Below are 27070 nucleotides of genomic sequence, written 5' to 3' on the forward strand. Positions count from 1 at the left end.
CCCTCGCCCCGCCCTCTTCGTCGACTTTCAGCTACACTGGGGAGCGGCGGCGCCTGGCCAGAGCCGGGGCCTGGAGCCTGGACGGGACAGCCTCGCCGGCCGGGGCGCCCGTCCAGCGCCCTGCGGGCCATGGGCTTCAGCGCTCGAGCACGCGCATGCGCGGGCCTCTATCTCCAGAGGATTCCTCGGGTCACCTGGACGCCAGCATCTCAGCCACCTGCCCCTCTGGGTCCCTTCTTGTCCTTGATTCCTCCTGCTGGTTCTCATCGCCAGCCCTCCTCCACCTCCTCCTTCCGCAGCCACTGCTAGACCCGGCCGCTGCCGCCTGCCGACACCCCAGCTTCCACTGACACGAGCCTCGGCGCGGCTTCCGCTTCCGGCGAGTATTGTGTGTCGCGCCGCGGGGCGGGGGCGAGGGGAGGAGGAAGGAGGGAGGCAGCGCTCCGGCGGCTCCGCGCCCCGCACTCCCGGACCCGAAGCCGGGAAGGTAGGTGCTGTCCCGCCGCCGCGCCAGAGCCTGGGGCCTGCCCCCGCCGGCCGGCTCCGCAAGTCGCGTCCCAGCGCCCCGCGACTGCGTCACCGGCCCCCCGCACGTAACCACAGCTGCCTCCGCCCGCCTCGGGCCCGGGCGGACGTTTTGCCGCCCCGGCGACGTCAGCGCGTCCGGCGTTGCTTGGCTACCCCGCCGTTCCCCCGTCCCGCTGCTGCTCACCTCCCCGGGTGAAACTCTGACGCAGTCACCGCGGGTCTCGGCTGCGTCATAGCGGCGGGCATCCCACCTTCACGTCACACCTCTTCCTCACCTGGACACGCATCCCTCCCTACCCTGCCAGCAACGACGTTTCCTCTTTCCCCTCTCCAATCCCCCTGCCCCAGATCTGGCGGAAGAAGATGGAGACGGGGGTGGGACAGAGTTGTGGACAACCTCTCAGGACAGGGTCGCAAGGTGGGACCCTGAACAGTGGTTGAAACAAAATGAGATCGTCCCTGAAGTTTGCCCTTCAGCTGAGACACAAGGAGTAGAGGGAGACGAAGGACTAACCCAGAGGCACTCAAGGTCTCACTATGACTGTAGTTTAGAGTCCTCTCCATTCTTCCCTAACCCTTTCCCCATTTCTTTCACCACTTCTTTGCCAGTCTAGATCTGTCCTGGTGCCTTACTGTGCATACAGTTCTACTCATCTCAGGTGAGGAGGCCACCTAATTTGTAAAAGACTGAGGAAGGGGTAGGGTCACCACAAGTCAAAGTTGGATTTCCACAGGTAGAGAGAAATCATCTGATTGAACTTCTCTCTTATTGCTGACAGAAAAAATTCAAGTCCAAAGAAGTTATCAGCTCCTACTCCAAACACATTTGTGTGTGCCAACAATATATACAGGAACAATTGTTGTTAACCTACCTCATTACATGGCCACTTATCTCTCAGCACATAGATTTACCAAATTTCCTTCCTTCCAGTAGGTCCCTAGAGAAGGATGGGGGTCAGGAGGAGAAAGGGTTATGGGGATAGATACATCAACTTACCCATGGCTAAAAGTATCGACGTTTTAAGATGGAGTGGGGGACCAGCGTTGTGTTTTATAAATCTCTCTTATGCATTTCCAATTCTTCTGAGGCTGCACTTGAGGGAGATCTCATTGCCTCTTTTCTGTCTCTTAATTCCCAACCACTCCAGAACCTATTAGTTGGAGACACAGTATGCCCAGGATGTTAGTTATCAATAGTTATATTGAAGGATTCCAGTCACTATAAATAGACTTGTTTCTTTACAAGAAGTTGTTGGCCTGAGCTCAGTAATGTACTATTTAATATAGTTGCCATAATTTATCAGTTTTCAGCAGTTCTGAGTGTCCAAATGAACACAATAGAAATGGAATGTTGCATGAAATATGTCATTCCAAGAAGAGAGCAGACTTCCTTTAGGCTAGTCTGATGGATAAAAGGAAGAATAATTTCAGATTTTCCTGGAAAGAGAAGGTTGCCTTTGCTTCATTCATTCCATTTGTTAGCCTTTAGAACACTGGTATCTAACCTTTTGAATGGGAGGACTCTTTTTACTTATCTGTGGTGGCTGATAAAACAAAAATTATGCATGGACCTTTTGTGGTGGCTGATAGAACAAAAGTTATGCATGGACTTCTTTTTTTTTTTAGCTTATCAGCTGTCATTAGTGTCAATGTATTTTATGTCTGGCCCAAGATACTTTTTTTTCCAATGGGCCCAGGGAAGCCAAAAGATTGGATACTGTGGTTTAGAAGAATGAGAGAACAGTGTCAGAGAATCAAGCTTAGACTCCAGTGGATTCATCATAAAGCCCTTATAACATTAAACTTTAAAATATGCTTAATTTAAGAAATGTTAATATTTTTATGACATTTTTTACTTCTCAGATTCCTTTCTTATCTATTAGAAACGTATGTCAAACGAGGATACAGTGGTCTGGAACTATTGGTTCTAAGATACAAGTGGAATGAACCTGGATCAGGAGAAGTATGCTGAGCTAGAGTTGAAGGAAGCTTCTCTTTCTAACAAGAGAAAGCAGAGGTAAGAGACAAGATAGATAAATTGGGGGTTGTGTGTCAGTTTACTAACAAGAAAAAAAGGTTAATGGCTGGGAGTCACAAGTTTTGGAAATGGAGAAACAAAGAGATTGAAAGAGAAGATGGAGAATAACAAGATTGGGCAAATCTGGAGTTAGGACTTAACAGGGATAAATGTTGGGCCAGGGATGCAAAAAAAAAAAAAAAAAAAAAAAAAAAAAAACACCTCCAATTAATATTTTTATTTTTTCTGTCCTCTTCCCCACTCCCAAGTTAAATTATGGCAGAGACAAGTCTGTTAGAGGCTGGGGCCTCTGCAGCCTCTACAGCTGCGGCTTTGGAGAACTTACAGGTGGAGGCAAGCTGCTCTGTGTGCCTGGAGTATCTGAAGGAACCTGTCATCATTGAGTGTGGGCACAACTTCTGCAAAGCTTGCATCACCCGCTGGTGGGAAGACCTAGAGAGGGACTTCCCTTGTCCTGTCTGTCGAAAGACATCCCGCTACCGCAGTCTCCGACCTAATCGGCAACTAGGCAGTATGGTGGAAATTGCCAAGCAGCTCCAGGCCGTCAAGCGGAAGATCCGGGATGAGAGCCTCTGCCCCCAACACCATGAGGCCCTCAGCCTTTTCTGTTATGAGGACCAGGAGGCTGTATGCTTAATCTGTGCAATTTCCCACACCCACCGGGCCCACACCGTTGTGCCACTGGATGACGCTACACAGGAGTACAAGGTGGGGAAGCAGACACATGATGTCAGTGTGGGTAAAAAAGGAGCAGTGGCAGAGGATGAAATACTCCCTAGGTAGAGATCTTAAGCTTCTACTACTCACTTTGTATTCTCAGAGCTGCATATGCAGGGGCACACAGTATGTGTGATCAGTTGTCCTCTAGCCTGAAAAAGAACAATGGTGAGAAGTGTCCTAAAATTTCTATCTGACTTTTGCAATACATATGAGTCTTTTGGGTGAATATTATGAGTCTTATGGGTGAATATTGGTATGTGTGGTCTTGGAAGGTATCATATTTTTCATAAATGAATGAAACCACATGGAAAAGATTAAACTTAGGAGGAACTGAAAAGTCTCATTTCTTCATTCTGCCTGCCTGCTCAGAATGCTCCTTGTTTTCACATTGGTTATTGGGCATAGGTAATATCACTTGAGACTGATACCTGCCAGACTAAGCTGAACCATTCTGTTGTTTGTAGCTTCTCCAGGTAATGGTTAACATGGCATATCATTTAACTTACTGCTGAGACACAGGAAAATGTTTGAATAAAGGGAACAGAGATTAATGTGTTAGCATTTTATCATATACTTTGCTTAATTATGTTACTCTTGAAAACAAGATTTCAGGTAACTTACAGTATAATAACCATGTTTTACAGTATAATGACCATGTTTTTATTTTAGGTGGATAGAGGTGGATGGGAGGACAGGTTTAAAGAAAAATATCAGGTTACAGAAGGTTGCTTTGATGGTAGTAGGCAGTTGTCTCAGTAAGAAAGTGGAAAGAGTTGAGAAAGGACACAGAGTTGGTGACAGCTATCTCAAATTCAGTAAGAGGACAGTTGGGTGAGCAGAGAAGGTGATGTGGACAGACTGTAGGAAATTGACATCCCAAATGACAGGCAAGGAAGGAAATCAGATCAAGAGGCAGTAAGATGGCTAGGAAGCAAATAAATGGTTTAAAACAAATGGTTTAATCTCTGAATGAGAAATGTACCAGTCAACCCCAAATGTCACCTCTCCCACTTCTTCCCTACCCCTCAGGAAAAACTGCAGAAGTGTCTGGAGCCCCTGGAACAGAAGCTGCAGGAGATCACTCGCTGCAAGTCCTCTGAGGAGAAGAAGCCTGGTGAGCTCAAGGTAAAGGCAGGCAATCCCATGTAGGCTGCTCTGAAGGGTATTTGTCTATGAGGGTATTAACTATACACTATTTAATCCACCAGTTCCAATTCATTAGTAAAATGCAGTTCTTGGCCGGGCATGCTGGCTCACACCTGTAATCCCAACAATTCTGGAGGCCAAGGTGGGCAGATTGCTTGAGCTCAGGAGTTTGAAACCACCCTGGGCAACATGATGAAACCCTGTCTTTACTAAAAACAAAAAATTAGCCGGGCCTGGTGGCACGTACCTGTGTACAGGTCCCAGCTACTTGGGCGGCTGAGGCAGGAAAATTGCTTGAACCTGGGAGGTGGAGGTTGCAGTGAGCCGAGATCGTACCATTGCACTCCAGCCTGGGCAACAGAGCAAGATTCTGTCTCAAAAAAGAAAGAAAGAAAGAACAATGTAGTTCTCTCAAAAATTATGGTATTTTATTAGGCTTGATTGTCATTAAACATTGTACTTAAATTACTTGTCACGAATTAAGTATTAAGAGGGATTTAAGAGATGAAGAACAGACAGAATATCTTACATCTGGTGAGCTGAGAGAGTTCGTGCCTCTTGGTCTCCTTTTTTTGTTAAAGCAGCAAAGGAGGCTTTCTGCTGAGAAGGCAGGGATGGGAGTTTCTTAGAGGACTTGAAGAGAGGAGAATGTGGAAGATTCACTGGGGAGAAAGGGAAAAGGAGCTGACCAAGAGTCTCAGAAGAACTATCCAATGACATTAGGACCACATTCTTAAAACTCAAGTAAGCTTAAGTATGCTAAATGATGTTGGTCCTAGAATGTTCTTCCCCTCCCCATCCTCCACCATAGGATCCTATTCATCTCTCAGACGGGATGAAAGCCACTTCCTATGCAGCCTTTCCTGACCCTTCAGAAATTAATGTTCTTAATTTTCATACAATTTTGCACCTCTTTTATAGCATTGCCTTATTTTTAGCATGGTATTTTGGTGTCTTGTCTTTCTTCTGTTGAACAGTGAACAATTATCATTTGTAGCAAAAATAACTAGAATTGAGTCTTCTGCATTAATTCATTAGATATCCATGACATAGGGTTGTTAGGGTCTTGAAGTTCAGGCCAAATTGGGATAAGTGAGACATAGAAAAGCTACGAGAAAGAGACAGAAGGAACTCCTGAGGCCATCCTTAGTAAGATGTAGGAGTAAACTTAGATATTCTTTAAGGTAGGTATTATTACCTTCAGCTTACACAGAAGGAAATGGACCTTGAGTAAGTGACTAGTCCAAGATCATGAAGCCAGTAAGTGGCAAAACCAGGAATGCTAGTTCTTCGTGAATCAGTAAATATTTGTTAAGCTCCTGGTTTAGGCCAAACCCTGTATTTGACACTGGGGAACAATGATGAGCCAAAACACAGTTCCTGCCCTCCTTGAGCTTAAAGTTAAGTGGAGAAAATTAGTAATGGCACAAAATGCACAGGTGCAAGTTCATAAGAAGACAACATAGAAATTTGGCCTCCTTAAAGGTTTCCCAAAGAATGATGAGTTTTTAAGAGTTGACGTAGGGATCACCAGAAGCTAAATACAAGTTTTGATTCATAGAAACATGAATTTTTAAATGAATGACAACATTTCATCAGAAAGCAAGTATTATTACCTTAGTGCCTTACCCATTTTAGCAAAGTAAGCATTTGAAATTTTTAAAATTTGAACCAATTTTGGTTACAAATGTGAACTTTTAGTTTTTTGTTCTTTTAGAGGCCTTCTGAGAAATCTAAAAATATGAAAATGGTGCTTATTGCTAGTCATTAGCTTTCTTCTTCATGTTGGTCATCTTCTTGAAGGTAAAGAATAGAGATGGAAATAAACTTTTTTAAAACCTTCTAAATGCTTAAACAGAAATGTCATGTTTTTTTTAAAATTGTAAATTGTCATGTCAGTGATCTCCAAAACTACCACCAACATTCCTCTTGTGACCATTTGAATTCTCCCTCCTTCTCCCTCATCAGACTCAATGCCCCTTTTAAAAATAATTTGTAATTATGCTGAACTGAAAATTGCAGGTAAAATAACCTATGTGCATAATTTTAAATTTTAAAGAGTCTATCATGTCCAAATGTAATGAAACATAATTGATGATAAAATGTGCTATGTAATATTTGGGCATGACTACCCTGAAAGACTTTACAGTATAGCTGGTTATATGCTTGCACCTATATGTGTCATTATCAGCAACATATAAATACAAATTCAGACTGAGATGGATGTGTGCCAATGTGATTGAAACACTAAGTAGCTTAGCTCTTGGTGATATGATTTTTCATAATAATAACTTTTGGTAAAGTTCTAAGTATAACAGAATATAATCTTGTGTTTTATTTAGCTATTGCTGAAAAATTTATGTATGGTAAAACCATGTAAGAATTACTCTGTGTTTATACTACATAAAATGATATTCAAGCCCAGGCCTATGTTTTTGAATACCCAGCAGAACATTAGAAAATGTTGCAGGTCAGTTCACTATGCCGGATTGTCATTGGAGGAGTGCTAGCGTCATTGTCAGGAATTTCCCCAACTATGGAAAACAAGAAGATGTGCCCATTTCCAGAATATCCTCAGAGGGTGATAACACCTTCATTAAGAACCACTGCCCTAAAATATAGAGTGAAAAAAAGAGAAGAGATTACTGGTTTATAAGAGGAAGAGCCTTTTTGCTTCCTATTTATCACAGTCATGAATGTTAAACTTGCACCCCTACCTAAACAAACACACATGCATACACACACACACACACACACACACACACACACACACACACACACAAAGGCTGTGTTTTATTGAGGGCAAATGTGAGAATATGTTTTGTTCAGATGTACACTGAGAAGGCAGTGGTGGAAAGTGAAGTAGCAAGTGGCCCTAAACTAGAAGAGCTGGTCAGCTTCTGCCAGGAACTAGCTTGAATCCACAAATGCCACGCTTGTCAGGCCCATCCTGGCTTTGCGTCCCCACCCTCTCTTCACCCTCAGGCCTGCCTTTCGTTCCCTATCCACTTCCTTCTAGAGTCCCAGTCTCTGCTTCTCACTTTGCTTCACCATCAGTCACATGATGCTTGGGGAATTCTTTCTTTAGGGAGATCACTATTTGTTGTAGTGTAGATGCAGAAGAGAGAATGTACTGATAATTCTCAGAAAGTGTTATGGCTGGTGTTTGAATCCTGTATTACCAAATTTCAGAAATGTTAGAGGCTCAATGTTAGAGTCTATGTGCTGGCTTAGAGAAAGCATGTTTCAAATTTCAAGAAACTAAATTACTAACAAACTTCTGTAACCTGTTCCTGGGGTAGGAATTGCCAATTCTCTGAAGTGACTTGAAACAATTTAACAAGTTCAGCCCTGAAATCTACATATGTATATTTTATAATAACCCATAGAATTCTTACTGATTCTTGTATTTTCACAGTTCTCTGGTTTTTATCTGGTGGATGTGTTGCAATATGCAAAAGATGACAATCTTATTTTTAACTTTTTAGTATTTGTACTTTCCTTTTCGTTTCATTGTTTTTCATGTTTGTTTTGAGACAGAATCTCACCCAGGCTGGAGTGCAGTAGTAATCACAGCACACTAACTCAAACTCCAGGGTTCCAGCCATCCATCCTCTTGTCTCAGCTTTTTGAGTAGCTAGGACTGCAGATGTGCATTGCCACGCCCGACTAATTTTTTTTTTCTTTTTAGTGGAAACAAGGTCTCACTGTTTTCTAGGTTGGTCTTGGACTCTTGGCCTCAAGTGATCCCCTCACCTGGGCCTCCTAAGCACTAAGCTTACAGGCATGAGCCACCATGCTCAGCCTGTACTTTCCTTTTCTCGACCGATTGAATTAACTAGAACTTTACAGTTGATAATAACACAGATATCTCTGATATCTGTAATAGTGCATGTCATCATATTATTGAGTTTTTTATCTTAAGTTAAAATATATATATATATATATATATATATGTCCCCAGTGGTCTTCACTACCAAGTCATCAGTAGGGGAGTGATAGTGATGGAGCCATTCTTTACAGAAGGAAATTCCAGTGGAATAAAACATGAGTGTTCTGTTAAACCATTTTCTCTCATTTTCTTTCTTGCTTTCTGTCTGTCCATCTTTCTGTCTTTCTGTCTTGTCATTCTTGTCTTTCTTGTCTTTGTCTTTCTTGTCTTCCCTGTCTTGTTAAACCATTTTCTCTCATTTTCTTTCTTTCTTTCTTTTTTTCTGTCTTTCTGTCTTTCTGTCTTTCTGTCTTGTCTATTTTTTGTAGAGTTGGGGTTTCACCATGTTGCCTCGGCTGGTCTCGAACTCCTGATCCCAAGCAATCCACCTCCCTTAGCCTGGAATTACAGGCATGCGTCACCACACCCAGCCTTTGTTAAACCATTTTCGGTGAAACTGGAAGTCTGTGTTAATTCATACATATGGTGGGTGAGAGAAAGGCTTCCTTATACCACACTGACCCTGCTGATATAACATCTTCCCTCTTCTCAGAGACTAGTGGAAAGTCGCCGACAGCAGATCTTAAGGGAGTTTGAAGAGCTTCATAGGCGGCTGGATGAAGAGCAGCAGGTGTTGCTTTCACGACTAGAAGAAGAGGAACAGGACATTCTGCAGCGACTCCGAGAAAATGCTGCCCACCTTGGGGACAAGCGCCGGGACCTGGCCCACTTGGCTGCAGAGGTGGAGGGCAAGTGCTTACAGTCAGGCTTCGAGATGCTTAAGGTTCGACCTTTGCCCCTGCATAGCCCCTCAGGCCGAGTGCAGTGTAGCTTTGCATAGGCTGTTTTGTCAGCCTGGGATACTCATTCTTCTGCTCTGCTTCCCTAAATCCCGTTCTTTCTGCCAGGTGTACTTAAAGGGTCTTTGCTACAGAAAAGCTGATCTGATTTCTCCCATCCCCTTCTAATCATTTTTGTGTTCTTATCTCTTGTCAGCAATTATGTGCTTAATCTGTTCCAAAGAAAAGATTCATTCTTTTGAAAATAGGGAAGTCTAGCCTGAGTTAGTGAAAAACTATGCATTAAAAATTTTGTAAATGCAGTTACCATTACTTTTAAGTCCTGAAATTTGATTTATGTACTGCTGAAAAAGAACAGAAACATAGTTTAAAGGATACAGGCATGCCTCAGAGATATTGTGGGTTCAGTTCCAGACCACTTCAATAAATCAAGTATCTTGATAAAGCAAGTCACATTAATTTGTTGGGTTTCCTAGTGGAATAATAATCTTTTTGCTGGTGGAAGGTCTTGTATCAATATTGACTGATCAAGGTGGTGGTTGCTGAAGATTGGGGCGACTGTGATAATTTCTTAAGACAACAACGAAGTTTACTTTCGACTCTTCCTTTTATGAAAGATATCTCTGAGCATGTGATGCTGTTTAATAGCGTTTTACTCACAGTAGAACTTCTTTGAAAATCTTTGAAAACCCACATTTGTAGTTACTTACACCACTGAAGTTTTGAACCCCTAAAAGTCATCCATAAGGGTTGGAATAGACTTCTTCTAAATGCCTGTTAATATGGATATTTTGGCTTCTTTTCACAAATCACGAATGTTCTTAATGGCAACTAGAATGGTGAATCCTTACCAGAAAGCCTTCATTTTACTTTGCCCAGTTCTATCAGAAAAATCACTATTTATAGAAGCTTTATGAAATATATTTATTAAGTAAGACTTGAAAGTCAAAATTACTTCTTGATCCATGGGCTGCCAATTGGATGTTGTATTAGCAGACACGAAAACAACTTGAGTGTCATTTTACATCTCTATCAGAACTTTTGGGTGATCAAGTGCCTTGTCAATGAGCAGTAATATTTTGAAAGGAATCTTTTTTCTGAGCAGTAGGTCTCAACTTAAAATTTTCAGTGAAGGGTTGAACACAGTGGCTTATCCCTGTAATCCTAGCACTTTGGTGGACCAAGGCAGGTGGATTGCCTGAGGTCAGGAGTTTGAGACCAGCCTGGCCAACATGGTGAAACCCCATCTCTACTAAAAATACAAAAATTAGTTGGGCATGGTGGCGGGCGCCTGTAATCCCAGCTACTTGGGAGACTGAGGCAGGAGAATCACTTGAACCCGAGAGGCGGAGGTTGCAGTGAGCTAAGATCATGCCATTGCACTCCCGCCTGGGTGACAAGAGTGAAACTCCATCCCCCAAAAAAAAATTTCAGTAAAGGCTAGGCACAGTGGCTCACATCTGTAATCCTAGCACTCTGGGAGGTCGAGCCAGGAGGATTGCTTAAGGCCAGGAATTCGAGACCAGTCTGGGCAATATAGCAGGACCCCATCTGTACAAAAAGTAATTTTTTAAAATTTAAAACATTCAGTATACCATGCTGTAAACAGGCTTTGTTGTTCCATTTCTAGAGCACAGGGGAAGTAGATTTAGCATAATTCTTTTTTTTTTTTTTTTTTGAGACGGAGTGTTGCTCTGTTGCCCAGGCTGGAGTACAGTGGCCAGATCTCAGCTCACTGCAAGCTCCGCCTCCCGGGTTCATGCCATTCTCCTGCCTCAGCCTCCCAAGTAGCTGGGACTACAGGCGCCTGCCACCGCATCTGGTTAATTTTTTGTATTTTTAGTGAAGACTGGGTTTCACCATGTTAGCCAGGATGGTCTCGATCTCCTGACCTCGTGATCCACCCGTCTCGGCCTCCCAAAGTGCTGGGATTACAGGCTTGAGCCATTGCACCCGGCCAGCATAATTCTTAAGAGTCTTAGGATTTTTGAAATGGTAAGTGAGCACTGGTTTCAACTTAAACTCACCAGCTGCCCTTGCTTCTAATAAGAGAGTCATCCTGTCCTTTAAAGCTTTGAAGCCAGACATTGACTTCTCTCTAACTGTGAAAGCCCTGGATAGCACCTCCTTCAATAGAAGGCTGTTTTGTTTACATTGAAAATGTGTTGTTTAGTGTAGCCACCTTCATCAATAATCTTGGCAAGATCTTCTGGATAACTTGCTGCAGCTTCTGCATCAGCACTTGCTGCTTCTCCTTGCACATTTTTGTTACAGAGATGGCTTCTTTTCTTGAACCTTTTGCCTTCAAACTAATACCTAACTTTAAACTTTTCTTCTGCAGCTTCCTTACCTCTCTCAGCTTTCATAGAACTGAAGAGAGTTAGAGCCTTGCTGTGGATTGGGCTTTGGCTTAAGAGAATCATGTGATCTTATATCCAGATCACTAAAATTTTCTCCATCTCAGCAATAAAGCTGTTTCACTTTATCATCATTCATGTGTTCACTGGAGTAGCACTTTTAAGTTTCTTCAGTAACTTTTCCTTAGCATTCACAGCCTGGCTTGCTGTTTGGCACAATAGGCCTAGCTTTTAGCCCATCTTGGCTTTCAATGTGCCTTTCTCACTAAGCTTAAACATTTCTAGGTTTTGATTTAAAGTGAGAGACATGTGACTCTTCTTTCACTTGAACACTTAGAGGCCATTGCAGGATTATTAATTGATATAATTTTAATATTGTTGTGTGTGTCTCAGGGAATAGGGAGGCCAGGGGAGATGGAGAAAGATGAGGGAATGGCTGGTAGTGGATCAGTTAGAACACATAAAATATCGTATTTATCAATTAAGTTGTTTGTCTTATATGGATGCAGTTCACAGTGCCCCAAAACGATTACAATAGTAACATCAAAGATCACTGATCAAGATCATACTAGATATAATAATGAAAAAGTGTGAAATATTGTGGGAATTACCAAAATGTGACACAGAGACACGAAGTGAGCACATGCTGTTGGAAAACATGGTGCCAGTAGACTTGCTCAACACAGGTTGCCACAAACCATCTAGCTGAAAAACACTCAGTGTCAACAAAACACAATAAAATGAAGTGCAATAAAATGAGGTATGCCTGAAATTATGTTTAAATAATATATTGCTTTTGTTATGTATATATCAATAATACCTCGAAAATATTTGAAATACTTTGTTCTCTTCAGTAAATGAATGGTGTTAGCAAAACTGTAGGGAACATATTTTTTATCTTAAAGATTAGATTACCAGCATTTGACAGTGAGGCTTCATTGTACACTTATTTTTGTGTTACGTATTGCTTGGTGTTTGTTCCTGTGTCCTTTCATGTATGTGTGTTCTGCCTTCCACATTAAACTGGGAAATCCTTGTGGGACAGAGATTTGTCTTCTTTGTCTTCTGGATCCCAAATATTCACAAATCAGTATTAGCACACAGTTATTAATGTGTTTATTCTTCCTTTTTTTTTCTTTTTTTTTGAGATGGAGTCTTGCTCTGTTGCTCAGGCTGGAGTGCAGTGGTGCGATCTTGGCTCACTGCAACCTTTGCCTCCCGGGTTCAAGCAATTCTTCTGCCTCAGCCTCCCGAGTAACTGGGATTACAGGCACACACCCCCACACCCGGCCAATTTTGTATTTTTAGTAGAGACAGGGTTTCACCATGTTCGCCAGGCTGGTCTTAAACTCCTGATCTCAAGTGATCCACCCGCCTTGGCCTCCCAAAGTGCTCGGATTGCAGGCGTGAGCTAGTGTGCCTGGCTAGTTATTAATGTTTATTAACCAATGCAAGACAGGGAATACCAAACCGTAACAGGAATGTGTGATTTGTTCCAATGCCACCAGTCTGGAACTCTATACTGATCCTCAAGGAGACTGAGATATGTGGTTAGTACTTGGGGGACCAGAGTAAAGAACTGACACAATCCCTGTCCCTGGTAGGGAGCTCCCAGCATCCTTGAGGAGCAAAGACAAGCATAAAAGAAATCATTTGGAAGTGATATAAATGACCAGGCTTCATGATGACCGAAAGTTGAAAGTAGGGATTAGGTTGGGAGAAGTGCCCTCAGGTCCCCCTGGAGCTCTTCTTGCATTGCGTGACCCTCAGTTTATCCTATGCCTGTTTCATAGCTGTGGAACTTTTGGGAGGAGGGGGAACCTTTTGCCTTCAGGACCACTGAATACCAGGACCAATACTGCTTTCTTTTCTCCTTCCTTCTAGGATGTCAAAAGTACCCTGGAAAAGTAAGTGATTGTTGTATCTCTTTGAGTGAGTTAGGTCTTGGCTTAGAGAGGAGGGGTACAGTCAGGAGTTTGGGTTGGGGGTAAGGTTGGGAAAGTCATGTAGTGTCTGAGCAGGGTATGGGAGAATGTTCATTGTGCCCATGATGCCAGGTAGAGAACAAATTATTGGGAAGAATAATCCCTTTTCCCCTTTGAACATCAGGACTTCTTGAGAAGGAGAATGATAAGGCAGAACCAGATTCTACTTGTGCCAGTGGATGGAATTATGTCCGAACAAGATGGAAGGAGGAAGGGGTTGGGAGAACAGGGAGGGCAATCATCCATTTGCATGAAATATAGGAATATTCCTAGAAAGTTCAGAGGCTCACTCTCAAAATGAGGATCTGTCCACGGGATCATAAGGCTCTCCTTGGATTAGTAAAAGAAAGCAACAGGTGAGCTCTTCAGGGAGGAGGAAGAAAGTGGAAAGATGGAGAATTTTCATTTCTCCCTAAAGATGTTAACATCTGAATAGTCACTTGGCTGGAGCTTCTCCCTAACTCTGCCCTTTCTTCCCCTATCTCCCTATCCCTCCTAGATGTGAGAAGGTGAAGACCATGGAGGTGACTTCAGTATCCATAGAGCTGGAAAAGAACTTCAGCAATTTCCCCCGACAGTACTTTGCCCTAAGGAAAATCCTTAAACAGCTAATTGGTGAGTTGTTCCCAAAAGGAAACTAGAAGGAACCACTAGAGAGAAGAAAGCTTTTAGGTCCTGCCTTATATGGGTTTCAGTTATCCCATCTCTCACTTTTCTTACTCCCACCCACACCTACCCCTTTATCTGGCTTTTAGTCTCACCCTGAGTCACAGAACTTGGAGTGAGAGGAAGCCTTAAGTGTTACCTACTCTTAGGTGCATACTTTTTCAAGGCCCAGAAAGGTTAAATAATTTGCCAAAGATTGGGTAGAGTGATTATATAATTTACCATGTAAACTTGCATAACCTTGAATGGCCGGGCGCGGTGGCTCACATCTGTAATCCCAGCACTTTGGGAGGCCAAGACTGGTGGATCACTTGAGGTCAGGAGTTTGAGATCAGCCTGGCCAACATGGTGAAACCCCATCTCTACTAAAAATATAAAAATTAACCAGATGTGGTAGTGGGCACCTGTAATCCCAACTCCTCTGGAGGCTAAGGCAGGAGAACTGCTTGAACCTTGGAAGCAGAGGTTGCAGTGAGCTGAGATCGCACCACTGCACTCCAGACTAGAGGATAGAGTGAGACTCCATCTCAAAAAAAAAAAAGGAAAGAAAGAAACTGAAAGGGAGTGTCATTATATTAATGTGAATATGCAGGGATAAATAGTCATAAACCAGGCCAGTGACACATGGTCACCCTATCCCTAGACCATATGCTGTCTTGCTCTGCATCCTTCTTAACACTTTCCGTTTCTTCTGCCTCTCAGACTACACCTTGTACTTCTCTATGTAGTTAGATAAATGATAATGTCAGAGGGAGATGAAGAGAGGACCAGGCGGGAACCTACATTACCAGCCACTGCAGACTCAAGAGATTATTATCTGTTTACTTTAGGGTCAGTGTGAGAAGTGAGCCATTGCTTTCTCCCCTCCCTTAGGTGACACCATGGATTGAGAAAGTTAACCAAACCGTGTTGTTCTGGGGACCTTTAAGGGACCAGGCTCTGTAAAGGCAGGCTGGAAGAGTGAGGCAGGGGCATTTAGCTATTCCCATCCTCATCTAGCTCCCCACTCTGGCTTCTCCCGCCAGCGGATGTGACCCTGGACCCTGAGACAGCTCATCCTAACCTAGTCCTGTCGGAGGATCGTAAGAGCGTCAAGTTCGTGGAGACAAGACTCCGGGATCTCCCTGACACACCAAGGCGTTTCACCTTCTACCCTTGCGTCCTGGCTACTGAGGGTTTCACCTCAGGTCGACACTACTGGGAGGTGGAGGTGGGCGACAAGACCCACTGGGCAGTGGGTGTATGCCGGGACTCCGTGAGCCGAAAGGGCGAGTTGACTCCACTCCCTGAGACTGGCTACTGGCGGGTGCGGCTATGGAATGGGGACAAATATGCGGCCACCACCACACCTTTTACCCCTTTGCACATCAAAGTGAAACCCAAGCGGGTAGGCATATTCCTAGACTATGAGGCCGGCACACTGTCTTTCTACAATGTCACAGACCGCTCTCATATCTACACCTTCACTGATACTTTTACTGAGAAACTTTGGCCCCTCTTCTACCCAGGCATCCGGGCTGGACGGAAGAATGCTGCACCACTTACCATCAGGCCCCCAACAGATTGGGAGTGACAGGTTGGGATGTGGGAATAATTGGGGTGAGGCAGGGTCAAGTGCTACGGGCCTCCTTCCTGTGTCCTGCTGGAACGTCTTCGTGTCCACCTGGTTCCAGTCCTGAATCATCATGGAGAAACACCTCGGTTTCTAGGATGGTTTTGTGTGGAGGGGGAGGTAGGACTGGGCTGGATGAGACAGCACAGCTGTGACTCCCTCCTAACTGTCAGGGTGGGGAGCTGGTTCCCAGAGGATTGTCTACCCTGAAGTCCATCAGGTTTTCTGTTGCACAAGGACGGGTTGGAAAGGAAGGAGAGGCTTTTCCAGAAACAAAATCTGTGAGGGTCTGACTTGCTCAAACCAGAGGAGGAAACAGAAACCCCTGCACATCTTTTTAGGGAGTTCTTTGACCCAGGATAGTCTTGCTTCTTGAGGTAGATCACAGGGGTCTGTGTACCTCTAAATTCAAGAAAGATGAATGACAGATGCTCTCATGGGTCTAGATGTTGAGGAGTTTTTCTGAGGGCAGAGATTGGACATCAACAAGGCTAGAAGGAAGGTCAGGGAAGTGGGCTAAAGGAACAGATTCCTAGAGATTAATGAAGGGGAGGGAGGTTTCTTTGGTCTTCTATTTTAAAGGTAAGATTGCCATTATGGGTAGGATTGACCAGAGGTAGGAATGTGGGGAGAAGGAAAGGTTGAAAGGAAAGCAGAGAACCCAGGTCCCTGCCTCAGCCTTCAGCAGAGTTGGCTTATTGCTTGCCTCTTTATACCAATAAGTCAGTCACTTTGCTCCTCTCCAGGGGCAAGGTGGAAGAGATCCTGCAAGACACATCTATCCTCTCACGGTGTTCCCAAGGGAACTTGGAAAGGAGAGTCAGGTATTAGAGGAAAGAGAAGGGTATTTGTATCCAAAGCCCTGGCCTTAAAGAATGTTACTAAGTAGCTACCCCCAAATTGTCAGCCTTGTTACCTGGCCAAGGTGTCCAAGCCAGAAAGGAAGAAAGGTAGTGGAGTCCTTCTCACTCTAAGACAGTGGGAGAGGGTGGTATATAGGGAAGGGCCAGATAGGCAACTTCCTTTGGCCTGTGTGCATCTGGCCTGGAACTGGTGTTAACAAAAGCCAGGTTTTTGCTTGTTTGTTGCCATCCCTCACCCTTTGCCATTTCCCTTTTCAGAGAATGTAAATGATTTTCATGTTAGGCCAAAATAAACAACTTATAGGGTACATATGTTGTCATAAAAGGTAAAAGTGATGCATGCCAAACCAAACTAAACCAATTTGGATTATCTGCTGTTCGGGTAATCTTCACAGAAATGACTGAGAGAAGAATCTGCAGTTTATTGAGGGCATTTCAGTTCCTCCTACCACCTCAACAGGACTTTGTCCAGACTCTCCTCCTCTTACCTTTGTGCCTTGACTGTGGTTCTTTGTGGCAAGATACTTTGGTTGGTTAAAATAATATGGAACAAAGGATCCACTGAAGTGATCTCTGTGTTGTGTGGTAATTTGGTGACAGCCTTGTACTGATGTGTAAGAATCACTGGGTGTTCACATGCATGTTCCTGGGTCTCACCCTTAGTGGTTAGTCAAGGTCTGGGGTGGGCCTGGGCATCTACATTTTATTTATGAGACAGAGTCTCACTCTGCCACCCAGGCTGGAGTGCAGTGGTGTGATCTCAGCTTACTGCAACCTCCGCCTCCCAGGTTCAAGCGATTCTCCTGTCTCAGCCTCCAGAGTAGCTGGGACTATAGGCATGCAGTACCACACCCGGCTAATTTTAGTAGAGACAGGGTTTTGCTATGTTGGCCAGACTGGTCTCGAACCCCTGAACTCAAGTAATCTGCCTGCCTCCACCACCCAAAGTGCTGGGATTACAGGTGTGAGCCACCGCACCCAGCCTACATCTACATTTTAAACACACCTCTCTCATTTGAGTCTGAGGACCCTTGTGAAACTAGTTCCAGAGGAGGTTTCAGCCTGTCCTTCCTCCCAGCTGGAGCCCTGCTTGTCTGCCCCCGCCTGGCACCAGGTCTGAGAGTGAAGTCTTATCCTCTCCTGACTTATGCTGCCCTCCCCATCTCAGGGTTCATTCATCTTCTCCAATTCACGTCCCTCTGCTTCTCACTTCAGTAACTGATAGTCACTGTGAGTCACAGGACACCAGACAGAAGAAATGGAAGATAGAAGAGGTCAGAGGGAGGGGTGTGAGGTGAAGTTTCAGCGACAGGGGATGCTGTTGACAGATTTCTGTGCTGTACCTAAGCCTAGGAGTTAGAAACCATTCACTCAGAAAGTGAAGATCACCTACTGTGTGTCCAGCACTGCATAACAGGAAGTGTTTCTTTGGTAGGTGGAATAGTAGGAGTAAACTGCTTTCTGAGGATCAGGAGTCCTTTTCCCTCCCTCCAGCACCCTTATGATCCTTCCCACTTTCACCCCCACTGGCACCAGTGCTTTTTTTTAAATGTATTACCTCTGTGCTGTCCCTCTGTAGATCTTACAGGCATCTGCCTCTGACTTCAGAAGAGTAGAGCAGAAGCTCTAGCTGGGTATAAATTGCACATAACCATCTCCCTTACCTAGCTACATAAAGAGACCAGCCTTCTGTCCTGAAAATGTCTAGCCAATATAAGATCCTCACCTGCTGCACTAGGTCTCTACGTGATATAATTGGTCATGAGCTTGAGGAAGACAAAAGCACTGAAAACTCATAAAGGGACGCTGGGCATGGATTGCTGGGGATGGATTTCGGAACAGATAAGTCTGTGAGGCCTGGGGGAGGCGCCCGAGGGCGCGGGGACTACGCTTCCCAGGAGGCCTCGCGCGGACGCCCGGGCGGGGCTGTGCGAGGGGCGAGTCTGCGGGCGGCCCTGGAGCGCGGCGCTGATGGCGGGGCCGGTGAAGGACCGCGAGGCCTTCCAAAGGCTCAACTTCCTGTACCAGGTGAGTCTGCGACAAGCGCCCCAAAGGGGACGGTGCTTGGCGCCCCAGAGTGACCGCTTCCCTCCCGCAGGCCGCCCATTGTGTCCTTGCCCAGGACCCCGAGAACCAGGCGCTAGCGAGGTTTTACTGCCACACTGAGAGGACCATCGCGAAGCGGCTCGTCCTCCGGCGGTGAGACATTCACGGGGTCGGCGGCGGGCGGGACGCGGGAGGAACGCGAGAGGGAGCGCGGACGCCGGACCACTGTCCTCCTCCGCCCCCAGGGACCCCTCGGTGAAGAGGACTCTCTGTCGAGGCTGCTCTTCCCTCCTCGTCCCGGGCCTCACCTGCACCCAGCGCCAGAGACGTGAGTGCTCCAGCCGAGGTGGACGATTGCGGAGCATTGGGGGCGGGGCGGGGGGAGAGGGCCCACTGGAGGTCAACAGCGCCTCTCTCGCTCTTGATGGATGTTGGGTGTGGGATTCGCAGGAGTCTTCCTTCTTCGGGTTTGAATTAAGTTGCTAACTCCACTTGCACAAAGTAGGATTTGGGCTTGGCATTTTTTCTTTCCAATGTGGGCAGTAGAGAATAGCTGTTACTTTAAGAGGCATCCCCACCCATGCACAATAATAGATGTTATTTGGCTTTGTGGAGGACATGATTCCCATCACCATTCATTTATTAAGCAAATACTTACTTTCTAAAATGTGTCAGGTACTGTGCTAGATTCATTATTCTCATTGAAATTATGGATTGATGGGACAGATTAAGAAACAAAATGGTGTAGAAAAAAATTAACTGGGGGAGTAGATTGCTCACTTACTCATGCCAGTGGTGAAGTTCATGATAAGCAAAGGGAGTGAGAGATGGAAATTCTAGGCATGTGTGAAGACTCTGAGACAAGAGAGCTTGTGGTGCTGTCAAGGAAATGAGAGTTCAGGAGGCTGGAGGGCAAGACATGAGACTGGAGAGGGGAACAGGCCAGTTCTTGAAGTCTAGTTAAGGAGTTTGAACTTTATCTTAAAGAGTTCCAGGAAATCGATGGAGCTTATGCCAGGGCCTGACACCATCAAATGTGCATTCAAATTAGGGGTGTGGTGGGGCAGCGGGGATACCTACTGAAAAACACTGGAGGCAAAACTGGCAGCAAGAGACCGTTACTTCTGAACCTGGACACGCTTTTTCCCATGTTCACCCTAGGCTGCAGGGGACAGCGCTGGACAGTACAGACCTGCCTAACATGCCAGCGCAGCCAACGCTTCCTCAATGATCCCGGGCATTTACTCTGGGGAGACCGGCCTGAGGCCCAGCTCGGGAACCAAGCAGGTGAGAGATAAGGGAAAAAATGGAAGACACCTCAGAGGATCGGGACAATGGAGAACATAGAGTGAAGAGGACCCATGGACAGGTTCTGGGTTGGTGTGAGAGGTACCACAGTCAGAAAACTAATTCCGCTCCTCTGATTCTGCTCATTTACCCAGATTCCAAACCACTACAGCCCTTGCCAAACACAGCACACTCCATTTCAGACCACCTTCCTGAGGAGAAAATGCAGATTCAGGGTTCCAGTGACCAGTGATGGATTCACCTAGTCTCCCAAATAAAGTTTACTTGTTTTACATTCCATGATTCTGTTCTGTGGGTACTTCAACTCTTAATTCCCTTTTCTTCTGTTTCTGTCTGTGTTTCTTGGTCACCTTTGTAATCCCACCATGCGGGGAGATCATGATTTCCATAGACCACTTGGCCTCACTCAGCAGCTCGCATTTCCAAGGCCATGCCCCCAGTTCCCTATCCATGTCCTGAGCCACCTTAGGGCAGTCCATGTTTGGGCAGCCATAACTGCTGACTGAAGAGCTGGAGAGAATGATGCCACTGCTGCTGTTTTTAAACAAGGGGAAAAATATGGGGCAGCAGAGAATGTTCATATCCTCTAGGCCCATTCAGAGTCAGAAAAGACTCAGGTCTTTTCCCAATCTCAAAGTTATCTTTAATAAAATTCTAATAAAGGAAATGGCGCACACCTGAACTAACAAAGTCAAAGGTGCTAACAAAGGACACCAACAGACATTTCGCAATTGTGTCCCATAGGTAAACTCTCAGAGTTTTCTTAAGAATAAGCAACTAAAATGTTTTCTTCCATATCCCTAGAAAGCCTACTGAAGTACAGAATTCCTAGACTGACCTTTTTGCTAACTGCCAGCTAATCAAGTTATGCCAAAAGCGTACAAACCAAATTTACTATTCCCAGAATGCAGTTTTATTTCTCTTATAAACCCTGTGTTTGCTTATCAATTGCTGTATAAAAAAATCACTTCATGTTGGAGCTTAAAACATAATGATTTATTTCCTCTGGTTCTGTGAACTAGGAATTCTGAAAGACTTTGACTGGGTGGTTCTTCTGTTCCATATGAAATCAGCTTACATACCTGCATTTAGCTGGCGTCTGGTAGGTGGTCTGGAAGACCCAAGAAATTTCACTCGCATGTTTAGCACCTCATTGCTTCTCCAGGTATCCTTGCTCCCTAGCTAGCTTTGATGTTCTCACAACATGGTTGTCTCGGAGTAGTTGTATTTCTTACATCCCCTCTGGCTTCTACAAAAGCATCCCAATATGTAAGTGTTTGGGCGCAGTGGCTCATGCCTGTGATCCCAGCACTTTGTGAGGCCACGGCAGGTGGATCACTTGAGTTCAGGAGTTTGAGACCAGCCTGGCCAACATGGTGGAACCCTGTCTCTACTAAAAATACCAAAAAATTAGCAGGTGCATGTAATTCCAGCTACTCGGGAGGCTGAGGCAGGAGAATCACTTGAACCCAGGAGGCAGAGTTGCTGTGAGCCAAGATCGCGCCGCTGACCCTTATCAGTTACATGATTTGCAAACATTTTCTTTCATTCCATGGATTGTCTTTTTACTCTCTTGATAGTATATTTTGATGCATAAAAGTTTTTAATTTTCATGATCTTGCAGCTACTTCCTGAAGAACCGAACTGTCTCTCTCAGACCTTATCTTTTGCCTCCATCCTGATTCTTTTTGGAGCTCGTTCTAATGCTGGCCCTGCTCAGTGTGACCTTGACACTACTTAATTAGGACCCCCTCACCTCCTTTCAGACCTGGTGCCCACAACTATATCCTGCCTCACTCTGCTTTGAAAAAGGAAAATGTTCCCCCTGGACTCTTATAGTAGATGTTGGTGTCTGGGTTTCTCTTCCTAAAATCCTTTCCTTCTTAGGGCAATCAGTGAGCCCTGTTGAATGGCCTATGGAAGGAAAATGAATGTTCTAAATTTTCTCTGACCCTTTTCTTCAGATCCCCAAAGGTTCTCCCCATCAGCACCCACTATGACCCCATCTCTGACTGTAATATCACCCTGAGGTGCTGGGCCCTGGGCTTCCACCCTGCAGAGATCACACTGATCTGGCAGCAGAATAGGAAGGACATGGAGCTTGCGGAGACCATTTTATCTTTTTGACAACATTTTTTAAGCTCTGTGTACTATATATAAATCTAATTCAGTGTTTTGGACTGTCATAGATTATGCTTTTAAAACATTTTGTTTATCTCTTATGGATAGTCAACTAGTTTGCTTCCAATATGTGTTACCATATATATCTCTGTAGTAGAATTCTAGACCGTGGACCTATGAGAGTGGGCCTCTGGAGTACTTATACACAATTACAAATTGGATTCTGGGTTTTTGTATATGGAAATTACCTGAGGAAAGACAAACTTTCCTTCAGCTTCCACAGTCTACACTCCCCAGCAATATACCAAGTTCATCTTTCTTTACATGCTCAGTTGATTTTCCTCATCTTTGTCACAATCTAATCAGTATCCAGTGTTTCCCTTTCTTGTTGTAACCTGAGTTTCTCTTATTGCCAGTGATACTGCATAGCTTCAAATAAGTCTTCAAATAAGTCATTTTCCTCTTTCTTTGAACTGCCTATTCAAATGTTTTCCCCTATTTTTCTACTGGATTTCATGGTGTTCTTTTCTTTTTGATTCGAAGGGTGTTATGGGCTAAACATTTGTGTTCCCCCAAAATTCATATGTTGAAGCCCTAACCCCCAGTGTGGTGGTATTTGGTGGGGGTACCCTGGGGAAGTAATTAAGTTTAGATGAGGTCAGGAGGGTGGGGCCTCCGTGATGGGATTAGTGCTCTTTTAAGAAGAGTGAGATTGGAGCTCTCTTTCCCTACCTTGTGAGGACACTGAAAGAAGGCAGTCATCTGTACGCCAGGAGGAGGGTCCTCACTGGAACTGTATCTGCTGTCACCTCCAAAACTGTGAGAGATAAATGTCTGGTATAAGCCACCCAGTCTGTGGTATTTGTTATAGCAGCCAAAGCTGAGTAAGACCTAAGGTTTTTGTTTTTTGTTTTTTCTTATAATGGAAAAGAATTCTTTTAGAGTTTTACCTGGCACATTTGTGCCTTTAATACATTTTGAGTTGATTTCTACAGATTGTGTGAAGTAATTTGCTAGTTCACTAAGGCTTGAGTGAATGCCTTCTCTCCCAAGCTGTACTTGAGTCCTGCCAACTGCCTGGGCCTGGAGCTTCTTATGAAGCCTCATCTCCAAGCAGTGGTCAGTGGCAATTTCTTTCAGGAGAGAGCCTGCCTTCAGTCAGTCCTGACAAACAGCATGCTGGAAGTGTCACCCCTTCCCACTGCCTTTGCTTTCTGTTGATGACCCATTCTTCATGGAGAGTGGTGTTTCTCTTGTCCTTAACTAAACTATAACTTTTCTCTTTTTATGTTTTTCTTATTGCCATGTAACTTGGGGCAGAGAGTCTTTGCCCAAGCGTGAACGTATTGTGCCATCCTCACCAAAGCCTGTCATTTAGGGATCCTGTCCTGCTTTGTGGTGGGTCATTCTGAAATTACCCCTGTTTCGGCCCAGTGGAATTTCACCAAAACTGTGGGATTGAAACTGTCTCTTGAAGAGGAACTGTGGGGAAAATGAACAAACCAACATTCAGTCTCAGTTGGAGTATGCTTTTAGGCTTTCCCAGATTATGGAGTATAAAGCTAATTGTTGATTCATTCCTTCTTGGCTTTACAGTTGTAGAAAGAGATCTGGCCTAAAATCCCTATAACTGGGACGGGCTGAGTCCAGGCTCTGACATTTGCTAGCTGTGCAACTGGGCAATATTTTGTTTCACTCTCTAGCCTCATTTTCAATAGGTAATACATGCAAGTAGTAGGAAATTCAGAAAGTATGCAAATAGATAGGGGAATTAATTTTCCAGCTACCCATTTTATCTCCCAGAGGAGAATACTGTAAAAACATTCTGGATATTTTTGTAAATATATATAAACAAGTTGGTCTTGATTTAAATTTTTCTTTCATACAAATGGTAGAATACTATTATATGGGTCATATACTGCTTTTTATTTAGCAAAAAAGCTTAGTGCTCTTACCATTTTAGTATCTAACATCAGCTTCATTATTTTTCATCACTGCATAATATTCTATTATGTGGATATACCATAATTTATTTAGTCTGCTCCCTGTTGAGTATTTACATTCTTTCAAGTGTTCTGCCCATAAACAATATGTAAAGAGCTTAGGTATGGCTATACATCCAGCATGGATGAGTCTTCAAAACATACTATTCAGTGACTGGGTGCGGTGGCTCACGCCTGTAATCCCAGCACTTTGGGAAGCTGAGGCTGGTGGATCACCTGAGGTCAGGAGTTCAAGACCCACCTGACCAACATGGAGACACTCCATCTCTACTAAAAATACAAAATTAGCCGGGTGTGATGGCACATGCCCATAATCCCAGCTACTCAGGAGGCTGAGGCAGGAGAATTGCTTGAACCTGGGAGGCAGAGGTTGCGGTGAGCCATGATCACGCCATTGCTCTCCAGCCTGGGCAACAAGAGTGAAACTCTGTCTCAAAAAAAAAAAAAAAAAGAAAAAAAACAAACCAAAAAGAAATACTATTTAGCAAAACTCCACATACAAAAGAACACATATTGTATGATTCCATTTATGTACTGTTCAAAAACAATAAAATATTAATATACATACAGACATATAATTTACTGTTTAGGAATCTCTACTTAGGTGGGAAAACTTTGAAAATAAAGCAAGAAAACATCGCCTGAAAATTCAGGGTAGTAGCCAATTGGGAGGGTATGTGATTGCTGGAGTAGAGGCACCTGGGCTGCCAGCAGCATTTAATTTCTCAAGTAAGATAGTAGGTACATTGCATGTATGCTTCATTTAGCTGTACTTTTTTGCATTTATGTTATTGTTCACGATAAAAACAACTTTAAAGTGAAGTGAAAAGAGTACTATGCTTAATATTTTTGCTCACATTTTATTTTACACCTGGGTCTGTATCCACATGATAAATTCCTAAAGGTTAAATTGCCAGATCAAATACTTTGCAGTTGCATTTTGATTGAAAATACCAGTTGCCTTTCACAGAAATTACATCAATTTACTCCCCATACAAAACAACACACAAAATATTGTCTGATTTCGTTACCTTCACCAACACAATAAGGCATCACCAAATCTCTGGGTTTTGACCACCTGATAAATAACAGTTTCTATGTGTGTGTGTGTGTGTTTCTGTTATAGGGCCCTAATCATGATTTGTGTAAATGTGTACAGAAGTAACTCTTTCAAGTGGTCAGGCTCAAATGGGTGGGAAACACCTTTATAAAAAAATCAAGAAATTTGGTAGTCTTATTCCAGCCTAATGTAAAAAAAAAAAAAAAAAATCAAGAACTACACAAATGTGATTTATGGGTATTGTATCCCAAACTGTCCCATCTCTACTTAACAAATGGATTGACCCATCCTGATTTGTCTATTTTTTTATTTCCTAAAATAAATGAGGCTTAACTTCTCTGACCCAAATTGTCCTTGCTGTGCTTCAAGGGGACCCTAGGCAAGGATGTGGGTCAGGGATAGATGGACTGAAAATGTGTGCAGTGAGTGAGCAAATCATGTTTTAGGAAGATTAAAGTTCCTGAGACAGAGGACTCCTAGGCAGAGATGGCCGTGAGCTTCCCAGCTCAGGCTCTTAGCACCGCCAACTCTGGTAAAAGCAGCTGCACCCATCTCTTCCCTTCACTCTCACCTCCTATGTTCTTGGGCATCAAACGTAATTTTGCTTCATAGCTCAAGGGCAGTGCAGCCTAAGGAAAACTTGTAAGAATTCCTCAGTCTTGAAGTCCTTTGCCTGAGACCCAAGGAGAAGTCAAGGCCTAGGGAGAAGAAGGGGAACATTCTCTTTGGAATGCTGGGTATTTCTAAGCAGGAGTAGGGGGCCCTGCCCTGAAGGGTATAACTGCTCTGCCTGCGCCCTGCCCCAAACTGCACTCTCCAGGTCCTAATCCAAACAAGTACAACAGGAGGCTGAGTTTGCAGTGGAGAGTGAAACAGCATGATAATTACAAAATTGTCAGGACTTGTATGTAGTGGGATGCTATTGTTTTTATTTTCTTTCATTCACTGTTTTCTGCAGTTGTCACTTTTGCCCAAATATATTGTAAAGAATTGTATCTCTACTTTCAATTTAAAACTAGTATTTTTCTAACACATTAAAATAACTAAGGAACCAATTATATATTAATATAAACAAAAAACTAAATTAAAAACTAACTTGGGCCATGTGTGTCTATAATCCTAGCACTTTGCGGGGCTGAGGCGAAAGAATCACTTGAGGCCAGGAGTTGAGGACCAATCTGGGCAACATATTGAGGCTCTATCTCTACAAAAATTAAAAAAAAAAAAATCAGCCGGGCCTGGTGGGTGCATAGTCCCGGCTACTTGGGAGGCTGAGGCAGGAGGATCGCTTGACCCCAGGAGTTCCAGGTTACAGTGAGCTATGATCTTGCCACTGCACTCCAGCCTGGGCAACAGAGTGAAATCCTGTCTTTAAAAATAAGAAAAACTAATCTGTCATTCTGCCAAATAAAGATGCCTGTGGGAAATCCAACTGTGAGTGATGTCTCAGCTATCTTCTACACATCAGTTCTCAAGTGAACCCCCTTCCCTCAGGACATGTAGCAATGTCTGGATATATTTTGGGGTTGTCACAATCAGGAAGGTGGTGTTGTTACAGGCATCTAGTGGGTAGAAGCTAGGAATGTTGCTAAACATCTTACAATTTACAGGACAACCTCCACAATAAAGAGTTATCTGGCCTGAAACATCAAGTACTCACTATAATGCTGAGGTTGAGAATCCCTGCTCTACCCAGATCCTCTGAGCCTGATGCTCCAGGCAGGTTTCCTTCCCTGTAATACCCACAACACCTGCATAAATTGCTGTGTTAGCTCCTGTCACACTGCAATATCATTGCATTTATTTTCTCCTCTTTACAACTGTGGGTTCCTGGAAAGCGGGGGCTGTGTCTGATAGCTATGTTTTGTAACTATGTGTTTTATGCC

General features: G+C 44.0%; 3 protein-coding genes across 7 annotated transcripts in view; all 3 read left to right on the top strand.

The window, feature by feature from the left end:
- The window catches only part of RPP21 (ribonuclease P/MRP subunit p21), a 97388-nt gene extending 77111 nt beyond the window's left edge, over positions 1 to 20277 (top strand). The window contains exons 2-6 of one of the 3 annotated variants that reach the window (XM_050788542.1): positions 18565 to 18674; positions 18745 to 18845; positions 18938 to 19020; positions 19854 to 19979; positions 20135 to 20277. In XM_050788542.1, the coding sequence (XP_050644499.1) occupies positions 18618 to 18674; positions 18745 to 18845; positions 18938 to 19020; positions 19854 to 19979; positions 20135 to 20232 (465 nt within the window). In that variant the 5' untranslated portion in view covers positions 18565 to 18617 and the 3' untranslated portion in view covers positions 20233 to 20277. Of the gene's footprint in view, positions 1 to 18564; positions 18675 to 18744; positions 18846 to 18937; positions 19021 to 19853; positions 19985 to 20132 lie in introns of those variants that run through there. The other 2 variants (XM_050788544.1, XM_050788545.1) reach the window with 2 other exon arrangements.
- The window catches only part of LOC126953098 (popy class I histocompatibility antigen, alpha chain E), a 221050-nt gene that overhangs the window by 77250 nt on the left and 116730 nt on the right, over positions 1 to 27070 (top strand). The window lies entirely within an intron of this gene.
- TRIM39 (tripartite motif containing 39) lies at positions 336 to 17216 on the top strand. Of its 3 annotated transcripts, none has more exons than XM_050788413.1 (8): positions 336 to 487; positions 2392 to 2545; positions 2815 to 3274; positions 4316 to 4411; positions 8917 to 9147; positions 13405 to 13427; positions 14005 to 14120; positions 15197 to 17216. In XM_050788413.1, the coding sequence occupies exons 3-8, from the start codon at positions 2822 to 2824 to the stop codon at positions 15742 to 15744; spliced, it is 1467 nt and encodes a 488-aa protein (XP_050644370.1). In that variant the 5' UTR covers positions 336 to 487; positions 2392 to 2545; positions 2815 to 2821; the 3' UTR covers positions 15745 to 17216. The 3 variants fall into 3 exon arrangements, with proteins under 3 accessions (XP_050644370.1, XP_050644368.1, XP_050644369.1); XM_050788411.1 differs by having other exon boundaries at positions 401 to 487; positions 2412 to 2545; XM_050788412.1 differs by lacking the exon at positions 336 to 487 and adding an exon at positions 669 to 946.

The sequence above is a fragment of the Macaca thibetana genome, chromosome 4, assembly GCF_024542745.1.
Source record: "Macaca thibetana thibetana isolate TM-01 chromosome 4, ASM2454274v1, whole genome shotgun sequence".
Lineage (NCBI taxonomy): Eukaryota > Metazoa > Chordata > Mammalia > Primates > Cercopithecidae > Macaca > Macaca thibetana.